Here is a 20,968-nt window from a genome sequence, read left to right as displayed (position 1 = left end):
AGACATTTGGCGTATTGGCCTTTGTGTCCTTATTTCACTAAAGGCAGTATCATATGACAGAAAAAAAAAAAAAAAAAGAATCAGATCACTAGAAATTCCAGCTCTGCTTTTGGAAGAGGCTTTATAAGGCCCTGTTCTTTCTATCAGATTTCTAACTCTAATTTTAGGCTCCATCAAACAGGATAATAAATAGAGTGTATACATTAGTGAGATGAAACCATTTCAGCCCTGCCTTCAATCTTCTTGCACTATCATAAATCTTTTTTGATGGGGTTGGGAAAGCCCCTACCACCTTCAAAGGTCCTCACATCAAGGATGCCTTTTAGACGAAGTGGTTTATTGACCATCAGATATTTACATGTTGGAACAAAGCTCTATGTCTGAGTCTTGCCTTGATCCCCGAGTCTCGTTGTTCGTAGCCAAACAACCTGCTTATACTGTGGAATAAACAGGAGGGAGACCTAAATTACCAACAGGTTTAGCAAGTATTAGTAAAATTGAATTTGTCAAAGAATCTTGAATTTTCTGTGGCATTAGAAGCCACAAAAATCTGTGTGCTGGGAGGAACCTGGTGGATGGGGGAGGGTCAGTCGAATCCACTTCTATTTCACAATTGCACAGGTTCGCACAGGACTTGCTTAAAGAAGAACAGGTGCATTTTGGTTCTTTCCAGGAAATGTGACAGCCTTTGAGTGGACAGTGGGAATAGCTGCTGGACATTTCAATGGGACTTCAGGAAGATTTCCACATAGGAGAAGGCAAAGCCTTCTATTATTCAGACATTCTCACTGTAGAAAGGGTTGCCTGTGGAGGGAATGAGTACCCTGGAGATAGGTGAGTGAAGACTAGTTGGTCAACTATGGGCAGGGCAGCCAGAAAGAATGTCCCTGCTGGGGTGTGGGTGTTGAGTATACTGCACCAAGGTGACAGAATCGGGAGTCTAAAAGCTAGAGAGAACCTTAAAGATGACCTAGTCCTAGTCCTGTCCCTTCATTTTACAGTTGGAAAAACGTAGGTCCAGAACTTGGACATAAATTATCCAAGGTTACACTGAAGCATGTCTAGAATCTAACTCTTTGGTCTCTGTCCCAGACCTCTTCCTGTTCTACTACAGTAGGTGTGTCTAAACGCATCTACAACCATATGTGTGGATTTAAGAGAAAATATTTATGTATAAGCCTGCTTACCTATATGTTCATTCAGTTCCATCTGAGGCACCTGAAAAAACTCCCTACTACCTGCCATCCCTCTCTTAACGAGTAAAATTAATCTCATGGAAAAAGTCAGTAAATTTAACCTGAAACTTAATCTGAGTGATATCATCTTTTTGTAGCTGTGCTGCTGGCTACTTGGATGGCAATGGACATATTACCTTTCTGAGCCTCAGCTTTCAAACTTGAATGAATGAAAATCCACCATAATAATAGGACTCTAGTGTAGGTTAAATGAGAGGGTGATTATTAAAGCAAATCCTCTAAGAGGTGAGAGTTATGTTGTTTAAAGGTAAGTTGATGTTAACAACTAGGGGCAAGTAAGTAAGGAGAAAATAACACGGGTATTTTAAAGAAAAGAAAAAAAATGCAGCATATTCTTCTAATCTACTTAATAGATTAATATTTTACTGAACCCCAGACTATCAGGCCTAGTCTACAGCATCCCGCCAAGGGTACGTCAAACCCCTGCCAGCACAATTTAAGAAATAAGCACTCCCCACATCCAGAGCCAGCCACTCCTCTTTTGGACAGCTCCAACAAGGCATAAAATCTTCCTATGGAGGCCAAGTGCCACTCAGTAACTTCCAAACACGGGTCCTCATTTTACCCAGGGGAGACTTCTTGTATTAAAAATCAGGTGTGAAGGTGAAACCATTAGTCACCCCGCTGAACCTCAAGATGAGTGTAAGCAATCTGACTGGCCAGATGGTTTCTGTCTTCCCTGGGGACTCCAGGTACACACCTTGCTCCCTAAGTGTAGCTTCCACTAGGGGAGTGTTTCTCATGGGGAAGGTAATTCTGCCTTCCCAGGAGATCTTTAGAAATGTTTAGATATATTTTTAGTTGCCATAAGGGTTTGCTGGCACCCAGGGAGCCGAGGCCAGGAGACTCTGCTAAGCATCCTACAAAGCACCAGTTAGCCCCCCACAACAAAGAATTATCTGGTCCAGATGTCCATAGGAGCAAGGCTGAGAAACCCTCTGCAGTGGGTTTTGGAGAAGACTTCTCCGTCCAAAGGTCCACTGGCCTTCAGAGATGCTCTCTGTTCTTTCCCTTGAAATGCAGTACCAGCTCTTCCCTAATCATACTTGTGGGCCAGGTGCATACTTCCTCTTCCCCCCCTCACTGCTTTGTGTCTCCCCAAAGCTGTGTACATGATCAAAGAGGATGACCTTTTCTGTATGAGGAAGGTCAATTTTTTGTGTGGGTAGGAGAACCTCTTAAAACAGTATCTTCTAATGTCAGTTTTAAAAGTTCCATTTCCTTTCTTCCTAAGAAACAAATCAGTCCCAACCAAGGGGAACAAGGAAAGGAAGAGACAGGCTGTATTTACTGAAAGCCGCAGAGGATGCTTGGTAAGTTCGGTTCTCGGTCCCGGTGTCCACTGGGAGGTGGAAGGTGCCTTCAGTACCACAGGAAGACGAGTTCTGTGGCCAGGCCTGTTTCATCAGCAGAGTTGCTTAAGGGAAGACACAAGAATGGCATTAGGCAGAAATAAGAAGTGGGCACCACCAATCACAGACACAAAGCAAGGGTCTTGTGCTGGATGGAAACATATAACCCTAGGGGCCCTGCTCAGACACACAGGATGGTTCAGCCTTTCTGAGATGGGTGAGTGGGTTGGGAGAATTGCTGACATGAACTTCTAAATGATTTGAAACCGAGGAAAACTGAGCTTACATTAAGAGAGCCAGGATTTTCTACCCACTACCAAAAACCAGGAAGATGCCTACGACTACCACCTCCTACTGCCTGACATTCCGGCCTAAGGCTCTGGGATAGTCCTTAGCTGCTTTCTTACCAATATGGAGCAACTTGTGGGCCTCCGACTATGTACTCGGCCAGATCAATTGAGTATTCATTTTTTATGCCTGAAATCTCACCTGGGCGGTCAATAAGTTATTCCCAAAGAGAGACCTCAAAAGAATTACCACATGACATGAATGCTGCTGGACTGTCACCTCCTCTAAAGGGACTGAGCTCTGGCAGTTCGGAAGGCACAGGTTGTCCAGTGGGGCACTTCCCACTCCTTCTCCTGTATGCCCAGCTGGGGCCAGAGAGATAAGCCTCTTGCACACATTTTTTTACTTCCTGGTGAGGTGCTGCTGGTGCCCCACTTGAGATGTCTCCTCATGAATTAGAGAGCATCTGCTGGGCCATTAAGAAATTATATGGCAACTTGGGGCAGGTGTAAAATAGAGATGCGGCCCAGTTTGAAAGAAATCTGCAGAGACTTCCCAGGCTGACCTTGAAGCTCAGCTTGAGAAATTTGAAGGATGATGCTTCATATGATCTAGAAGTCGGAATGACTAAAAAAACTTACCTTCATGGTATCCTGCGGGAAAGGAGAGAGGAAAGAGGGTTTCAAAGGGGGGGAAAATGCCTAACTTTTTAGAGATTTCTCTTGACATGTTTTCTCCTAGAGGAGAAACCATTTTTCACCCAAATTTCTACTTAGAGTAGGAAGAATAATTTTAACAGTATCTTTTGCACTCAAGATCTTAGACATGAGGGGTTTTAAAAACATTAGCAGGATGGGGGGGCTACAATGGCAACAGTTCAACAGGGGGCTAAGGTAAAGCAGGGCGGTATGAGAAGTATGCCTATACACTCTAATTCCACCAAGGTAAGGCCAGTCCTCCTTCAGACAGAACTCATAACCCCTCCGCCCAGCCGGGTAACACGTAATGCCTCTGATTCCTTCAGTCATGGAGATACTGGGGCCAGAGGAGGAGGTCAAGGACACTGCTGTTTTGCTGAACTAAGGCTAGAGGTGTAGCTGTTCTGGGCTGACACTGCACTTGCATTCATGGCCCGCAATATATACAGCAGATGCTGAGATATGAAAAGGAAATCATGGGCAGGAAAGTGACACTAAAAGGAGAATTCCGGCAGAAGAAAGGGAGATCTAGCAGAATCCCATGCAGAGTCCAAAGCCTTTGCTGGACATCAGGACATGGCTCTGCAGACAATATTGGAGGAGGGCAGTCAGTTTTAGGTTTCCTTTCCCCAGTGTGGGGGTAGGGGGAGTTGGGATTAATAAAAAATCCAATTAGTGTTGAAAACTCTTATCAAAATGTCTCCAAATTTAGAACCAGCCACTCGATGTGGCTGGAAAGCCCTGGTCACTCAAAACAACTCCCTAAAAAGTAAAACATATAGTTCTGAGAAGTCACATGTCCTCAAGACCCCTTAGGGACTCCATAAGGAATCAGGAGGCCTGAATTTTGCCACACAGAATTTGGGTGTCCTGTTCCAGTCCAGTTTTTCTCCCCAAGTGGTGCATACTTTACCATAATTTTCATAAGCCAAAAGTCTGACATTAGTCTGAAGGACTGCATGACAAAGTAAATCAAAATTAACCAAAGAGTACTGAAGCCTACACTGCACTCAGCACTGAGGGGAGCGCCACGGTGGACAGGAACACATGTGGGTCATGGTCACCGCACACAAGGTATTCATGGGCCAGCTGGGGATGCAACACAGCCACACACCAACCAGAAAGTGAACAAGACAGCATTACACACAATAAAATAATATTCCAGATTAACCAGGAAAGAAGCAAGTGCGACTGTGCCTTTGATTATGTCTTGTCTAACTGATCGAGTGAACTAAACTATGTATGTTCTTGAAGAAGTGTGTATTTTCTTCTGGTTTCATTGAAACCAGAAAACAAGAAAACAAGTACTAGTATTTTCTCTATTTCTCTATTTTCATACTTAATAATTTAAATAACTGGACAAATACGAAGACCATGAAAACCAACAAATATTAGCTGTCAACATGACTTCCTCATTGGTTGATTGTACCATATGATCTTCGTCTTCCATGTACAATTCTAAAGGAACCCCTTCCGTTGGTGGTAGCAATTCAGAGTTCAGTTGTGGGACAGAGACAATCCAAGGGAAACTTCAGAGGCACAGTAAGAGAAGGCTGCTCTGGCAGGCATGCCTGCTCTTGGGTACCATGGAAGGTACCAACTCCTAGAAATGTTCTAGGTTTTGAACTGGGTGGTAAATACAAGTGCATTCGTATGTCAAAATTACCAAGCTGTAGATCTGAGACTAGTGCGTGCTATGTGCTACTGTATAGGTATTATTCCTCAATTTAGAACAGAGGCAGAGAGAGACAGAGAGAACCCTTGGCAGTGAAGGGCCATGGCCCAGTCACAGCATGCTGCCCACATCCAGGTGCTGGGTTGTTCACTTCCTGGGATACGGGGCCCTCACGCCCTCTGACACTTGAACAATCTGTTAAGCACACTTACAAGGAGGAGAGGCAGCAAGGGACCATCATCCTGAATAATCCAGTAAGTCAGGAAATCTGAGTTCTAGCCTGGGCTGTGCCACTTATTAGCTGGGGGACCTTGGGCAAGTCACCTAACCTTCCTAAGCTTCAATTCTGTTGTCTCATAACATAGCACTACTCTCTCCCTGACTGCTTCACACTGTTGATGTGAGGATCAAAAGTAAAGTGTCATCCAGTCTTACAGTTTCTAACTTTGGCATCTGCTCATCTTCCATCACCACAGTTCTGGACAGTTCTAATGTAAGTTCCCATCATCTCTTAACAACTACGACTTCTTCCACATTGTTCTGACTTTAAACCTGCCAACTCCAATCTCCAAACTGTAATCAAGAGATATTTCTAAGACCTAAACCGGATCACAAAATCTTAAAAGCATTCTATGGTTCTCCACTGCCTACAGGCTAAGGCTGAACTTCCTATTTGGCATTCAAGGACCCTCATGATCTAGCCCTGTGATCCCTCTAGACTCTCACTGTTCTCACTTTCCAATCCTACACTACAGCCACATAAACTCTATCATTCCCAGATTATGCCAAGAAGTGTCAAATCACATCTTCCTGGTATGTCTTTCCCCAAATGCCAGCTGTTAAAAATTTATTAATCCACCAATCATGAGCTTGCCTCTACTATGAAATCTTTTCTTTTCCCCGCCCTTTGACCACAGTTCCTTCCCTATCCTAGTTTCTGTGATTCTTAGAAGCCCCTGTACTTGCTGCCTTATGTGTCTCCCCCACTAAACTGTGGTTCCTTTAGAATAGGGAGCTTGTCTTATGGTCTTTATCTTTACAGGGCCAGTATAGGGTCTGGCACAAAATATTTTGTGAAGAGAAGGGTTCCACACATACTTTTTTAGTATTTCTATTTCAGATGTTATAACTAGAGGGGTAAGGAAACATGAAAGCTTCTCCCACTTTTTATGGAGTCCTCTGTCCAAGTTCATATATATCGAGGCAAATAAAAAATGGACTCTCCATATATTATAAGGGGAACAGGTCTATGACTAGCAAAAGCTAAAATAATACAATTATAAGAGGATACATTATTAACAATTAAAGGGACCTAAGAGATCATCTGGAACAAAACACTACCTATGGTCTGGAGACATTAGCAAATTGCCCAAGATCGTGCAGCCCACAGCAGTGGCAAGGAGAAATTTTCACAGCTCATCTCCTGAAAGATGCGCCACACACAAATTCAATATTCAACATCCAAATAATTCAAGGTTAGAAGCTGAGAAAGTGTGCAGGGATTTTAATGAAAACATTGTCCTGAGCAGCCCAGGTGAGGGTAGTGAAAGTGGCAAATCCCTCCCATGGTCCCTTACTGTCTGACAAAAAGGACCTAGTCCAGTTACACTGCTGGGACCCTCACAGGTGCCCAGAAGTTCCTGTGGTGCCTTGGGCCTGGAGTCCACACTGCCCAGAGGACCTCACTTATTTAGCACACTTGGCCCTCACCTCTCACCATCCAGGAAAATGCCCTGAAAATGAGTCAGAGCTCAAGATCTGGGCTAAGGGAACAGATTGTATCTAAGGTCAACCAGGTCTTCAAACATGTCAGACTGCCAATGGAGATGGAAAATTAGATCCTGGGACAGACTGGTTTTTGGTGTTCTTATAGGCATAATCCAGGTACTCCTCCACAGGGGCTGCCACAAAGCCAACAGAGGAGCCATACAGGCTGAAGAATTTTGTTCACTAGATTGTTTGAATTCAGCAGCCAGGTTAGGGTGAACATTTCTGACCTAGGTCAGACAGGACCCCGGAGGTGAGGAAGGGGAAAGACGCCTTTTAGTGCCATGATCCTTCATTGCTGCCCTAGGGGATGGTTCATGTGTGTCTCCAACCCATGATTTTGCACCATCAGACATGTTCCTGCATGCTTTAGGAACTGCTGCTGAGCCACCTGAGGGAGCCCAAGCCTAAGGGATGGGATTTGGGGAGGGAAGGAGAGGGGATCTACCGTTGTTACGAGATAACACATTCATAGGCCATAATACAGATGAGGAAAAATAGCTCTCCTACCATAAGCTGAATGCAGGAACTGAAACTCTGTTGGATAGAAATGTTAGTTGAAATTACCACTAAGAATTTGTGCAAAGTAGTACACATCGCAGTTATAAAAACAGACTGTCTCAAGATAGCAGTTTCCCCCAGGTGACATAAGAAACAGTGAATGCAGAGGGTGTGAAGTGCCTCTACCCCAGAAGGAATGACAGACTTGCCATCCAGAAAAACCCATTCATTGAAGAGAACCACCTCCCTGATGGCCTGGTATCTTCCAGGTAGCTGACCCAAGTTAGTGCTCTCTGCAGAGCAGAAGGACTTCACACATGACAGAGGCTTAATGTACCAGAAATAAGGTACAGGGACAAAATCATCAGCTGTGGCCTCTGAAGAACTCTCTGTAAAGCCCCACAGGGCTAGGACCAATGCAGAGACACTTCCCTCAAAACTTCTGGGAGACTACGGTGCTTTTAGAAGGAGCACAGGCTATGGGGTCAGATAGACTGGGTTTGAATTCTAGCTCCACTGCTTTTTAGTTGTGAGACTCTGGACAAGTTATTTAACCTCTGAGCAAAACTGGAAGCAGGAAGATCCAGTTCACACAAGACTAAAGTAAGAACATTTGTGACATGCCTTGCACAGTGTCTGCAAAATGACAGGATTCAGAAAACACATATTCCTCTCCCTTGCCTTTCCTCATATTTGTCATATGCAAAATAGGAACAATACATTTGTACTTTATTTTTTTTTACATTTGTACTTTATAAAGTTGAATGAGATTAAGTAAGATAGTAGATGAAAGTGGCTTATAAACCTCTTGTGATGAGGTATTTCATTTCTATCTATATGAGTTATTCTGTTTATCCTTTCATTTTCAAGTCAGATTACCAATGTGATTCATCCTTTGGTTTCCAGATTCTGAAAGTAAGTCTCAGTTGGCTCCCGCCTCCTGCAGGGCCAAACAGTTCTTAAATAAGATCCCTGAAGTCATTAAGAGCTTGGGAAAAAAGCTCCAAGTACCCACACTGCTTTCAGAACCAATGAAAGAGTGAAATGTTTCCCTGCACCCTGAACAGATGACATCTTAGAGTACTTAGAGCTGCTAAAAATAGCTCTCTCTAAAGCAACTTCTTGGTCTCCTTGAAGAAGCTGAGAGAAATTTAAACCTGAGAGCCTGGCTCCTTTCCCGCAGGCATCTCATGGCATCACAAATGGCTGGTTCTGGCAGGAAGCTGAGAGGAACCTACACCACCTTCCCTGTCCTTGAGCCAGCTCTTCCTCAGCAGGAGCTCCCCTAGGGCAGTCAGGAGACCAGGTGAATGCTGAGGTTCACCTCCCAAAATACGAAACAGACCAGTTGTGCATGTGTGCGTGTGTCTGTGTGTCTAACTCCAAAGGAAAGGGATCTGTTCAAGGTCACACCAAAATCAGCAGGAGAGTTAGTGCTATAACCCCAGTCCTTCCAACTCCTAGTTTGGGGCTTTCTGACACAATATGTTAACATCACCCTCTACAGTGTATGGGTTTCAAAGGAAACACAAATTTGGGGAAGATAAAGTTAGGTGAGGGCTGATATTTTGTCTTAAAATTAATTTATTAGTACTTTACACATGCTAGGAGCTTTCCAATCTCATCTCCTTATTCCACAGTCCTGGCTCTTCCTGTCTGCTCTCCCTAGTCTGGTTGCTCTAGTTTAACTCCTTAATCTCTCTCTGCCCAACTGTGGAACGATGCATGGTTTGGATCTTCGGCCAGTTCCCAACTTCTCTAAATTTTAGTTTTCCCACTTGGAAAATGGGAATAACAACAGTAATGACTTCAAAGGTTTGTTGTGATAGAAAACAAGTCAATATCCAGAAAAAAGCTTAAAATAGTCCCTGGTGCGCAGGAACCATTCAACAAATATCACTAATTTATTTTTATTTTCTGTACTTCCACTTTCTTGGCAAACTAATCCTCAAACAATTCCAGAAACCATCACCATAAGTTCTGAACATTATGAGACAATGCCCCAGTGCTGGACATCAAGCTCTGATGACTTCACGGCTTGCAACCTCCATGGGGCCTCCTGTTACACAGCTGTCTTACCTTCTCCTTCCAGTAAAGCTTTCACACCTTGGCCTCTCTCCTTAAGAACCTTCCCTCTATCTTTGTTCGCCCCTCTCTCAGCAAATCAAAATCATTAGACAAGATCACTCCCCTTTCCACTGGGCAATTTATTTTAAGCACATCCATCTATGACTTTTTCTTTAGTCTAAGAGGGAGAGCTGCCCTCCTGTATGAGGTACCCACTCCACCTGCTCCCCAAAACAAAGAAGAGAACGGAACTCTGTATTTCTCACCTCACCAAAGCCTCCTTGAAGGCCTGGATCCTTCTGGTACCCCTCCTCCTGCACCTCTGACTTGACCTCCTTCCCATCAACACTTACTTAACCATGCTCCTATCTAAAAAAATCCCTCCTTTAATTCCACCTTCCCTTGTTCTCATTGCCCTCTTAGAAGCCTCTTGTAAGAGCAGGCTCTATCCACTAACTCGTCGTCTTCACTCCCAGCCTCACCATCTCATGGACTGCTTCCACACATCACGGCAGCCTCCTAACTACACAGACAACCCATTTTCTTCGTTCCTGACCTTAGCTGACCTTCTACAACTACTCACCTCATTTTGTTTCAGACCAGGCAGTTTACCAAGCCAATTCACAGATCTCACAGCATTTAGATTTAACTTATTTCCATACTGTGAAAGATAGAAAACCACTGTTTTTTTTTTAAGACAGAACTTATCAAACTTGATTAAATCTTTTATCAGAGTTAATTTCTACAGATTTTATTGTTTCTTCCTCACAGTATACATTTTTTGGAAATACATATCTTATTGACTAAAAGTTAATATAGAATAAACTATTAATGCTGAGATGGATTTTTTTTAGCCTGTGGGTCACTGCTACCCTCACAAGCTCTGAGGGCAATGACTTTCAGCTTCTTCGAGTTTGAATTACATCCAGTGTCTTCCAGAGTGCCTTGGACATCTCAGGCCAAAATAAATGTCTCTGGAATGACACAGCTACGTAAAGCACTTTAGGGGTTAACTATACTTATTTGCATAAAATAGTTCTTGTCTCCCAAAAAAGACAGGATTCACAGTATGTGTGTACATGTGTGTATGACTGCAAAATGATCCCTACTTCAGAATGAAGTAACTGAGGAGGCACCTGGATGGCTCAGTCATTAAGCATCTGCTTGGGGCTCAGGTCATGATCCCAGGGTCCTGGGATCGAGTCCTGCATCAGGCTCCCTTCTCAGAGAGAAGTCTGCTTCTCCCTCTCCCTCTCCCCATGCTTGTGTTCCCTCTCTTGCTGTCAAATAAACAAAATCTTTAAAAAGAGAGAGAGAGAGAGAGAGAGACTACTCTGGTGTTTTAAAAAGAATGAAATAACTGAGGTTCAGAGAGGTCAGGTGATTTAAAGTTGCTAAATTTAGGAAGTCACAGAACTCAGACCCAAGTCTTCTGACATGGCCCATGTTCTCTCATTTAAATATTCTAGAAGAAAGGGAATGATGGTAGGATGAATGCTACATGGGCACAGAAAGGCATGAGACCAAAGATCTGCCAAAGGTTCCAGTCCCTATGCTACTGCTGATTCACTGGGTAACCTGGACAAAACACTGCTTGTCTCTGGATCTCCCATGTCAAGAGAAGGGATTGAACTGGAGGATCTCTAACATCTTTTCAAGCTTTTTAACTCTAATCATTACTAAACAAGAAAGTGGGTATTATCGTGGCATTCAAGGCCTTTCCACATCTTGCCCTTGGACATCAGTAGTTCAGATTCCTCTATTTTCTCCAGCCCCACAGTGTGCTTCAACCATTCTCTCACTACTTCTAGGTTCCTCAGTGTCATGTCCTCACACTGCCATCCCTTTGCCCAGGCTCTACACTGTCCAGAATGCCCAATTCTTCCTTTGTGTGCTTAAAAGAACGACCCCTGCTTCTCCCTTGGATCTCTACTGCTGGCCCCCCGTGGAGTCTCCTGTACACTTTCAGCCTCAGACCGACTGTTGTTCTCTCCTCTGCTTCCTCTCCTTATATGTGTTCTCTTCACAATACTTGTCACACGGCTATAAATTTGTTTAAATGCCAACTACCAAATGAACTGTAAGTTATTTTAGGCACAGACGGTACTTTTTCTCAATTCTAGTATGGAGGACATTCAACAAATAAATACTTGTTGAGTAAAGGAAGAGAAACTTATATAAAACCATCTACACCTCTGAGGTAAGTAGCACATTCCTCAGAGAGATGAGGTATCTTGTCCAAGGCCTCACAGCTAGTGAGTTATCAGGATTCAAACCCATGACTTTCTAAAGGCAGTATCTGTACTTTCTCCCACCCCTTGAATGTTAAAGGACCCGCTAAGTGTGAGGGTTAGTATCAGGGGTTAAGACCTCTGCACTGCTCCTAGCCCAAACTAAAAATAACTTTTCAACATTTTCAAATCTATCTCAATCTCTATCCAAGGAGTGGTAGGGCTTTGTTATTTTTGAAAAACAGCTTCCTTGCTTCAGCTTGAAAACCAGCTCTTTATCCTCTGGTGGCAAGTCTCTCACTCTCTTCCAATTCCACATCCAGGAAGTCTAGTGAGTGTGTGTTTGCATCTATGTGTGTCTCAATGGCAGCCTTAGGGGAAACTGAAAAAAGAATGGATTTGGACATTGTTTGGGAGAACAGAAAAGGTTCTGTGAGGAGGATGCATGTCTTAGATATGCCAGCAGAGCAGAGATGGGTCAAACTTAAGTCCCAAGGAGAATGGGGAAAATTCTATTCCCACCCCAATCCTGAGTCCAAACTGCCCCAATTCCCAGAGGGGACTCCCAGGAGAATCAGGCTTGGACAGGCTGAGTCCAGAGCGATTAAGGACAAGGAAAGGCCAGCAGATGGGTTGGTTTTTCCAAACAGAGCCCACCTCCCACCCCAGGCATTACTGCTGGTCTCTACTTTCTTCTTACCTGGAGCATAACTGGGGCTATTGGTGGGGTACAGGCTGGGATTGTAGGCAGGGGCTGCTGCCGGGTAGGCTGTAGGGTAACCTGTGAAGAGACAAAAAGAAACTCCAGGCGGTTGGGCAGGAAGAAAAGGAAACAGAATCCAAATCCCAGGTTTGGCCTTCAGCCTCTCTGTGGGCCTTTTCAGATAGTATATGCAACTAGCTTTTAGCCTCTATGAGGAAAGTCACCAGTACCACAGTCCCAACATATGCAGATTTTTCTTTCTTTTAATTTTTCTAATTTTTAAAAGCAGTATAAGAATTCTGTCTATATACTCACTGTAAAAAAAAAAAAAAAAAAAAAAGGAAACACTATAGAAGTGTATGTGGTACGAAGTCTAAATTCACTCTCACATTCCCGCTCCAACACTACTTTACTCCCCAGGGGTAGTAACAGTTATCCTTCCAAATAGTTTTCTACGCATTTTTTCCTTAAAAATTTTATTTATTTATTTGAGAGACAGAGTGAGTGAGAGAAAGCATGAACAGGTGCAGACAGAGAGGGAGAAGCAGGCTCCCGGCTGAGCAGGGAGCCCAACATGGGGCTCCATCCCAGAACCCGGAGGTCATGACTTGAGCTGAAGGCAGGAACTGACTGAGCCACCCAGGCACCCTCAACACATTTTTATGCACATATTGTCAGTGGTATTCTGGTAAATATTCAACCAGATCTAGCTTGAGGGGATTGAAGTCAAGCTCTATGTGTAGCATTTGCCAAATTCCATGGTATAAATACTCCCACCATGGCCAATTTCAAGCTACCAATATCAAAAAGAACAGTTAGGAAAAGATGCTCACAACTGGCTCTCTAGCCCACAAGCCAGATCTAGCCTGCCACTGTCTATTACATAGAGGGTTTTCTTTTTCTTTTTCTTTAAATGCTTAAAGAATTTTTTTAAGTACAATCTACTCCCCAATGCGGGGCTCAAACTCATGACCCCAGGATCAAGAGTCTATGCTCTACAAGCTGAGCCAATGGGGAGCCCCACTTTTTTTTTGAAAATTTTATTGGGACAAAATACATATAACATAAAATTTGTGATTTTAACCATATTAAGTGTATAATTAATTCAGTGGCATTGTGTTCACAATGTTTTACAACTATCCCCCCATCTGTTACTAAGATTTCTTAATCACTCCAAACAAATTCTGTACCCAGTAAGCAGTAATATCCCATTCCCTCTCCCCATCGCTCCTGTTAACCTCTAATCTACTTTCTGTTTCTATAAATTTGTCTATTTTAGGTATTTTATATAAATGGAATCATACAATCCCTTTTGTGTCTAGCTTCTTTCACATTTGTTTTAAAGAGGGGGGAGGGGATTGGGAAGAGGGAGAATTTTTTTTTTTTCCCATTTGAATTTTACTTAGTTAACATACAGTGCAATATTGGTTTCTGGAGTAGAATCAAGTGATTATTCACTTACATACAACACCCAGTGCTCATCATAAGTGCCCTCCTTAATACCTTTCACCTATCTAGCTCATCCCCCAACCCACCAACCCTGAGTTTGTTTTCAATCTTTCTTTAAGAGTCTCTTACAGGAGCACCTGGGTGGCTCAGTTGGTTAAGCGTCTGCCTTTGGCACAGGTCGTGATCGGAGTCCTGGGATCAAGTTCTGCATGGGCGGGGGGGGGGGGGGGTCCCTGCTCAGTGGGGAGTCTGCTTCTCCCTCTGACTTTTCCCGGTCTTGTGCCTTCTCTCTCGTGCTCTCTCTCAAATAAATAAAATCTTTTTAAAAAACTAAAAATGTCTCTTATGGTTTATTTCCCCCACTCTTTTCCCTCCCCATCCCATATGTTCATCTATTTTCTTTCTTAAATTCCACCTATGAGTGAGATGACATGGTATTTGTCTTTCTCTGACTTATTTCACTTACCACACTGACACTCTAGCTCCATCCATGTCACTCCAAATGGCAAGATTTCTTTTTTTTTCTTTTTGAGAGCTGAGTAATATTCCATTGTGTATATATATACCACATCATCTTTATCCATTCATCAGCCGATGGGCTCTCTCCATAGTTTGGCTATTGTTGATAATGCTGCTATAAACATTGGGGCACATGTATCTCTTTGAATCTGTATTTTTTAAATTAATTTATTTGACAGCATGCATGAGCAGGGGAGCTGCAAAGGGAGCGGGAGAAGTTGCTTGCCATTGAGCAGGGAGACTGACATGGCATGTTCAATCCAAGAAGACATGAGCTGAAGGAAGACAACCAACTGAGCTACCCAGGCGCCCCTTGAATCTGTACTTTTGTATCCTTTGGGTAAATACCAAGTAGTGCATTACTGGATTATAGGGTAGTTCTATTTTTAAATTTTTCAGAAACCACCATACTGTTCTCCAGAGTAGCTGCACCAGTTTGCATTCTCACTAACAGTGTAAGAGGGTTCCCCTTTTGAAAGAGAGAATCTTAAGCAGACTCCACACCCAATTGGAAGCCCAACATAGACCTTGATCTCACAATTGTGAATTCATGACCTGAGCTACCCTCCAGAGTCGATCACTTAGACTGAGCCACGGAGATATTTTCTTTCAGTTTAACATTATAAGCATTTTCCCCATATATTCTTCATATTCTTATTCTTCAAAAACATATTCATCAAGACATTATTTTAAATATCTTTTTAATATTCCATTATGTATACAGATCAAATCATTTAACCATTATTCTGTTTTCAGATGTTTAGGTTGTTTGAAAATTTTCACTATAATAAATACAACTATGAAAACGACCTAAATAAATCTTTGACTACATCTCTGATTATTTTAGGAAGTGAGATTTCTAGGTCAAAAGACAGTGCTATTTTTAAAGCTCATCCATTCAACAAATATTTGAGTAGCGACTCTGTGCCAGACACTGTGAAAACTGTACTTCTGAAGCTTATATTTTTGAAGGGTGGAAGAAGGCAGTGGATTAGTAGTGAACATGAATAAACACAGTCTAAAGTGCTATGGGAAAGAGAAAAGGGAAGGACAGAGGGTATTACAAGTGCCAGAGTTGGAGGGAGGGCACTGCAATATTGAATAGGGTAACCAGTATAAGATACACTGAGAAGTAAGATTTTCACAAAGACCTGAAGGAAATAGAGTTAACCAAGTAGATGGCTGAAGAAAGAGCATTTCAGGTGAAGGAAACTGCAGAAAGCCCTAAGTGGAAAGCCTATTGGATGTGTCTGAGGAACAGCGAAGAGGCCAGTATGGCTGAAGTAGAACAAATGGGGTGAGGGGGACAGTAGTAGTAGAGGAAGTCAGAGAGATAAAGGGCTGGTCAGTTCACAGAGGGCCTTATAGTCCTACTGAAAGGACTTCACTTTCATTCTGAGTGAAATGAGAAGCGATCACAGGGGTCTGAGCAGAAGAATAACATGATCTGACTTTTGTTTGAAAGGGGTCACTCTGATTACTGTGTTGAAAACAGACTATAGGGCCCCCTGGGTGGCTCAGTCAGCGTCTGCCTTCAGCTCAGGTCGTGATCCTGGGGTCCTGGTATTGAGCCCTACATTGGGCTCCCTGCTCAGTGGGGGACCTGCTTCTCCCTCTGCTCCTCCCCTGCTCATGCTTGCTCTCATTCTCTCTCAAATAAGTAAATAAAATCTTAAAAAATGAAAAGAGAAGAAAACAGACTATAATGGGGGCAGGGCAGAGAAGTAGAGACCAGTCAGGAGTCCATTGCAAATTCCTGGCAATAGATGATGGGCCTCGGAAAGGGCAAAATCAGCAGAAGTGAGAAGTGGCATGTTAGGAGTTTTCACCTACTTTGCCAAACTACTTTCTAGATAAGACTATCAATTTGTACTTGCACTAGCTGTATGTAAGTGCCTGTCTCACTGCTCCCAACAGCTTTTTAATGTTCATTGGTACTTTGACTGATGATGGAAAGCTGATTTTAAAAGTCAAAGATTAAATCTCTAAATCCCTAAAAGCTTCTTTGGGATTTGTAAATATTACACTTTAATAATGTGTCTTTGTTAATATGTCTTTCCCTAAATCCTTTCCAACTCCAAAGAAAATTCATCTAACGTTACCCCCCAATCATTTTCTGATTTCAGAACCAAGGTGGACAACTTGTCTCTTAATTAGTATTATGGAGGTCTGCCACTTATCAAGAAGAAAGTCAGGGGTTTAATTTGGAAAGCAAAGCAATCCAGTCTCATGGCTGAAATCTATATTCAGTTTCATGTGAGAGACTGTGCGGCCAAGGTAATTATACCCTTGTTTTGTCATTTCAGATGCCAAATGGCGTTGGGGAGGGAGGGGAGGAAATCATAGGATCTTCTTTCAATGTTCCAAGTAGATTTATTTTTCATTCACTTGAATTTGGCAGATGTAAAATGGCGGAATAGAAGGAGATTTATTTGATCCTCCAACCCTTGTCATTTTATAAATGACATCCTCAGGCCAAGAGAAAGGAAAGGGACTCAGAATTACAGACTGCTGATGCTAGAATGCACCCTAAAGGCCACTTGGTCCATCCTCACATTTGGGGCTAGAACCTCCCCTGTGACATGGTCATGGGATCCATTCAGCCTAGCCCTTATATTTCTATGGATAGTGAACTCCTTCCTTTCTGAGACCCCTACTCCACTGTGAGTCTACTCTGATTGTCTGAAAATGACTTTTCATACCACTAACTGTACCTGTATCTTCTGCCCTTTAGAACAGAACAGATTTAAAGGCACATGCATCCCTAATTACAGAACTTATCACACAATACATTATTGGTATGTTTATATTTCCTGTCCTGCCCCCACTCCCCAAGCTGTAAGCTCCCTGAAGACACAGCTATGTCTTACTTGCTTATACACAATAGCTCTTGGTCAGTTCCTCCTTCCTACTCCCTGTCAACACACTGTGCCCTCCCCTATCCCTTCCCCTCCCCTCAGCCTGGACAGGAAGCATCTGAGCTTCTCAAACATAAGGTGGTAGTAAATAGTCTTTGTAGCCAGTAAAGAATCTCTTCCCCACCTTCTCTAAAAAGGGCATCAAAGGTAAGCTGGGCTTCCTCCCTACATCTTTCCTGGTTTGGTTTTGTTTCCTTGGCCCCAACTGATAGTATTAATCTTGCTGCTTCTGATGCTGATGATGCTGGCATCTCTAAAGCTTAGCACAGGTAACAGCAGAAAACAGGTACTCAGTGCAGAGATTACCAGGGTGTGTGTGTGTGTGGGGGGTGGTTTGTACTCTGGAGCTATGAGAGGTTTGTAAACAAGAGAAACAAATCCAACAGGGTCCCTGGCTTTGAGTGGGTCACCAACTAATGGAGGAGAGAGATAAATAAGTGGACAGTTATGTGAAAAGTGCCATGATAAGGGTGGAGTGAGCAGAGGAAGGGCCTTCATTAACCAACATCTTTTTAGTGCCTATTGTCTGTCAGGGATTATGCTTGACACTAGGTATTCCTGGATGTGGATAAGAAAGGGGGAAGAAGGACATTCCAGGCAAAAGCATGATAGGTAGCATCTGGGGGCCATCCATAAGTGGCCTGGCTCTAAGGAGCAGAACTCATGAGCTAACCACACCTGAGGGGAAAGGCTGCCTTGCTGGCTTGATCTCATGATTTTGTCTCCTTATAACCGTGTCTCCCTTTATGGCCCTAACTTACCTTCCTAGTTCCGTCACTATGTCTTGAGTTTCATATTACTAGACGGGACTTTTCTCATAAACTCCTGATTCATCTAGTATCTAACTGCCTACTCAACATGTCCACTTGGGCATTTGCTAGACTACCAAGGCTATATGGTGAGTGGTTAAGAGTGTGGTCTCTGGAACTAGATCTAGGCTTAGGTTTGAATCCCAGCAACACCACTATTATGTGTGTGATCTTGAGCCACTTATCCTCTCTGTGCTTGAGCTTTCCCATCTGTAAAATGGAACTATTACTTACCTAGTAAGTTGGTATAAGTATTAAATTAGTTAAGACCCCAAAGCACTAAGAGCCAGGCAAATAGTTAAGCCTTCAAAAAGCCAGCTATTACTACCATTTCAAACTTATGATATTAAAAAATAAATTTTCACTTTCTGTCCCCCTACTCCCTTCCAAACCTGTTCCTCTGCAATTTTTCTCTAGATCAGTAAATGACAACTCTTTCTTCCAGTTCCTCAGGCCAAAAACCTTAGAGTCATCTTGACACTATTCTTTCTCTCCCATCCACGTCAGCAAACCCTTTCAGTTCCACTTCAAAATACACTCAGAATCTTAACTCTCACTGCCTACACACTTTCTTTCCAGATTACTGCACTAGCTTCATCATTGGTCTCCCTGCTTCCACCTTTAATTCTGGCAGTCTATTTCCCTCAGCAGCCAGAGTGATCCTGTTAAAACATTAAATCAGATCATGACACTCCTCTTTTTAAGCCTCACAGTAGCTTCCCATGACAATGTGGAAATCCTTTTAATGACCCACCTGGGCCTCAGCCACCTCTTCTAACCCCCTCTCCTACTATCTGCCCCCATGCTGATCTATTCCAGCCACACTGGCCTCCTTGCAGTTCCTCATGTGCCAAGCACTTTTCCAATTTCATCCTTTACCTTTTCTATTCCCTCTTCCTGGAACTCTGTTCAAAGATCACCTTAACATTTTTTCTAAACCAGTACTTTCAGCTTCCACTAATCGCTATGCTTCTATCCTTTTTTGTTTATCTTCACAGCACTTCATCTGACATACTATGTATTTACTTGCTTAGGGTAGACTGTGTCCCACCACTAGAAGGTAAGCTTAGGCCACGGAAGCAGTTGCTAGTTTGTGGCTATTCCCTACTGGAAGTCTCCTCCTAGCACACTCCAAAGACACTGTCTTTAACTCTCAAAACCCAAGGGAGCAGAATGCCTTGCAGATCCTAATCCTCCATGGCTACCCCAATCTGTGGAAGCTCATCAGGGGTCAAGATACTGAGTTCAAATAATACACCATATACATTTCTTCCATTGCTCATACAAAAGATATTTTTATACCTGTGATTTCATTTGAGCCTCAAACCAACACTAATGCTGGGAAATCTGTCTGGCTTAGTACAGCATGCAACTCTGGATCTCGGGGTTTTGAGTTTAGACCCCAGGATGGGTGTAAAGATTACTTAAAAATATATTTAAATGCCTGGGTGCCTCAGTGGGTTAAGCCTCTGCCTTCGGCTCAGGTCGTGATCTCAGGGTCCAGGGATCGAGCCCCGCATTGGGTTCTCTGCTTGGCAGGGAGCATGCTTCCCCCTCTCTCTGCCTGTCTCTATGGCTACTTGTGATCTCTCTCTCTCTGTCAAATAAATAGAATAAAAAATCTTAAAAAAAAATATATATATATATATATATAATATTTAAAAAATAAAGAAAACAAAAACACTAATGTTATTTCCCCCATTTTATAGTTAAGGAAACAGATTTGGAAAGGTGAAGTGTCTTTTTTACTAAGATTTTTCAGCAATCAGCAGTGGAACTGGAAAGGGAATCCTGAAAGCAATGCTTTTTCCACACCTGCCAGATAACTATGAGTTGGTCCTTGGAAGGAAGTTTGCCTCTTCAATACTTATATTCTTTGAAGGTCAAGAGTAAAGAAAACAAATGGACACAAATGAGCTTTTCTACTTTGTATCCCAAAAGCTATAATAGTGGTCAGGTTTCCTGGGATTCTGATGTATCCGTTTTAATTGCTTTATAGCTATCAATACAATCTAATCCTTTCTTGTCACTAGGACTAGGACTGAAGATTACATTTATTTATTAATATGGAAATTAGAAATACTTTTTAAGGGAAATCAGAGGACTATGTCTGAAATGACTTGATCCTTATAGGAAGTAAGAAAGCAAGAGTATCAAAAGGCTAGAAGACGAACTCCCCGGCTTAGGAAGACAAAGAGGATTATTGCTTTGGGAGTAGGGAGATTACTGCCTATGTTCTCCTCTAGGATTCTGATGGATTCCTGTCTCATGTTGAGGTCTTTTATCCATTTTGACTTTATCTTTGTGTACGCTGTAAGAGAATGGTCGAGTTTCATTCTTCTACATATAGCTGTCCAGTTTTCCCAGCACCATTTATTGAAGAGACTGTCTTTTCCACTGTATATTTTTTCCCGTTTTGTCGAATATTATTTGCCCACAGAGTAGAGGGTCCATATCTGGGCTCTCTGCTCTGTTCCACTGGTCTATGTGTCTGTTTTTATGCCAGTACCATGCTGTCTTGGTGATCACAGCTTTGTAGTAAAGCTTGAAATCATGTAGCGTGATGCCCCCATTTTATTTCTGTTTTTCAACATTTCCTTAGCGATTCGGGGGTCTCTTCTGATTCCATACAAATTTTTGGATTATTTGCTCCAGCTCTTTGAAAAATACCAGTGGAATTTTGATTGGAATGGCATTAAAAGTATAGATTGCTCTAGCAGTATAGACATTTTAAC

At 42.7% G+C, this 20,968-nt stretch overlaps 1 protein-coding gene across 4 annotated transcripts in view; it reads right to left on the bottom strand.

Moving 5' to 3' along the window:
- The window catches only part of FAM168A (family with sequence similarity 168 member A), a 242,040-nt gene that overhangs the window by 13,916 nt on the left and 207,156 nt on the right, over positions 1 to 20,968 (bottom strand). For 3 of the 4 annotated variants that reach the window (XM_059133226.1, XM_059133216.1, XM_059133209.1), the window contains 3 exons: positions 12,536 to 12,616; positions 7,547 to 7,573; positions 2,548 to 2,673 (listed from right to left, as the gene is read on the bottom strand). In XM_059133226.1, the coding sequence (XP_058989209.1) occupies positions 2,548 to 2,673; positions 7,547 to 7,573; positions 12,536 to 12,616 (234 nt within the window). The remainder of the gene's footprint in view (positions 1 to 2,547; positions 2,674 to 7,546; positions 7,574 to 12,535; positions 12,617 to 20,968) is intronic. The other variant, XM_059133233.1, reaches the window with a different exon arrangement.

The sequence above is a fragment of the Mustela lutreola genome, chromosome 1 (genome assembly GCF_030435805.1).
Source record: "Mustela lutreola isolate mMusLut2 chromosome 1, mMusLut2.pri, whole genome shotgun sequence".
Lineage (NCBI taxonomy): Eukaryota > Metazoa > Chordata > Mammalia > Carnivora > Mustelidae > Mustela > Mustela lutreola.
This window is presented reverse-complemented; position numbering and strand designations above follow the sequence as displayed.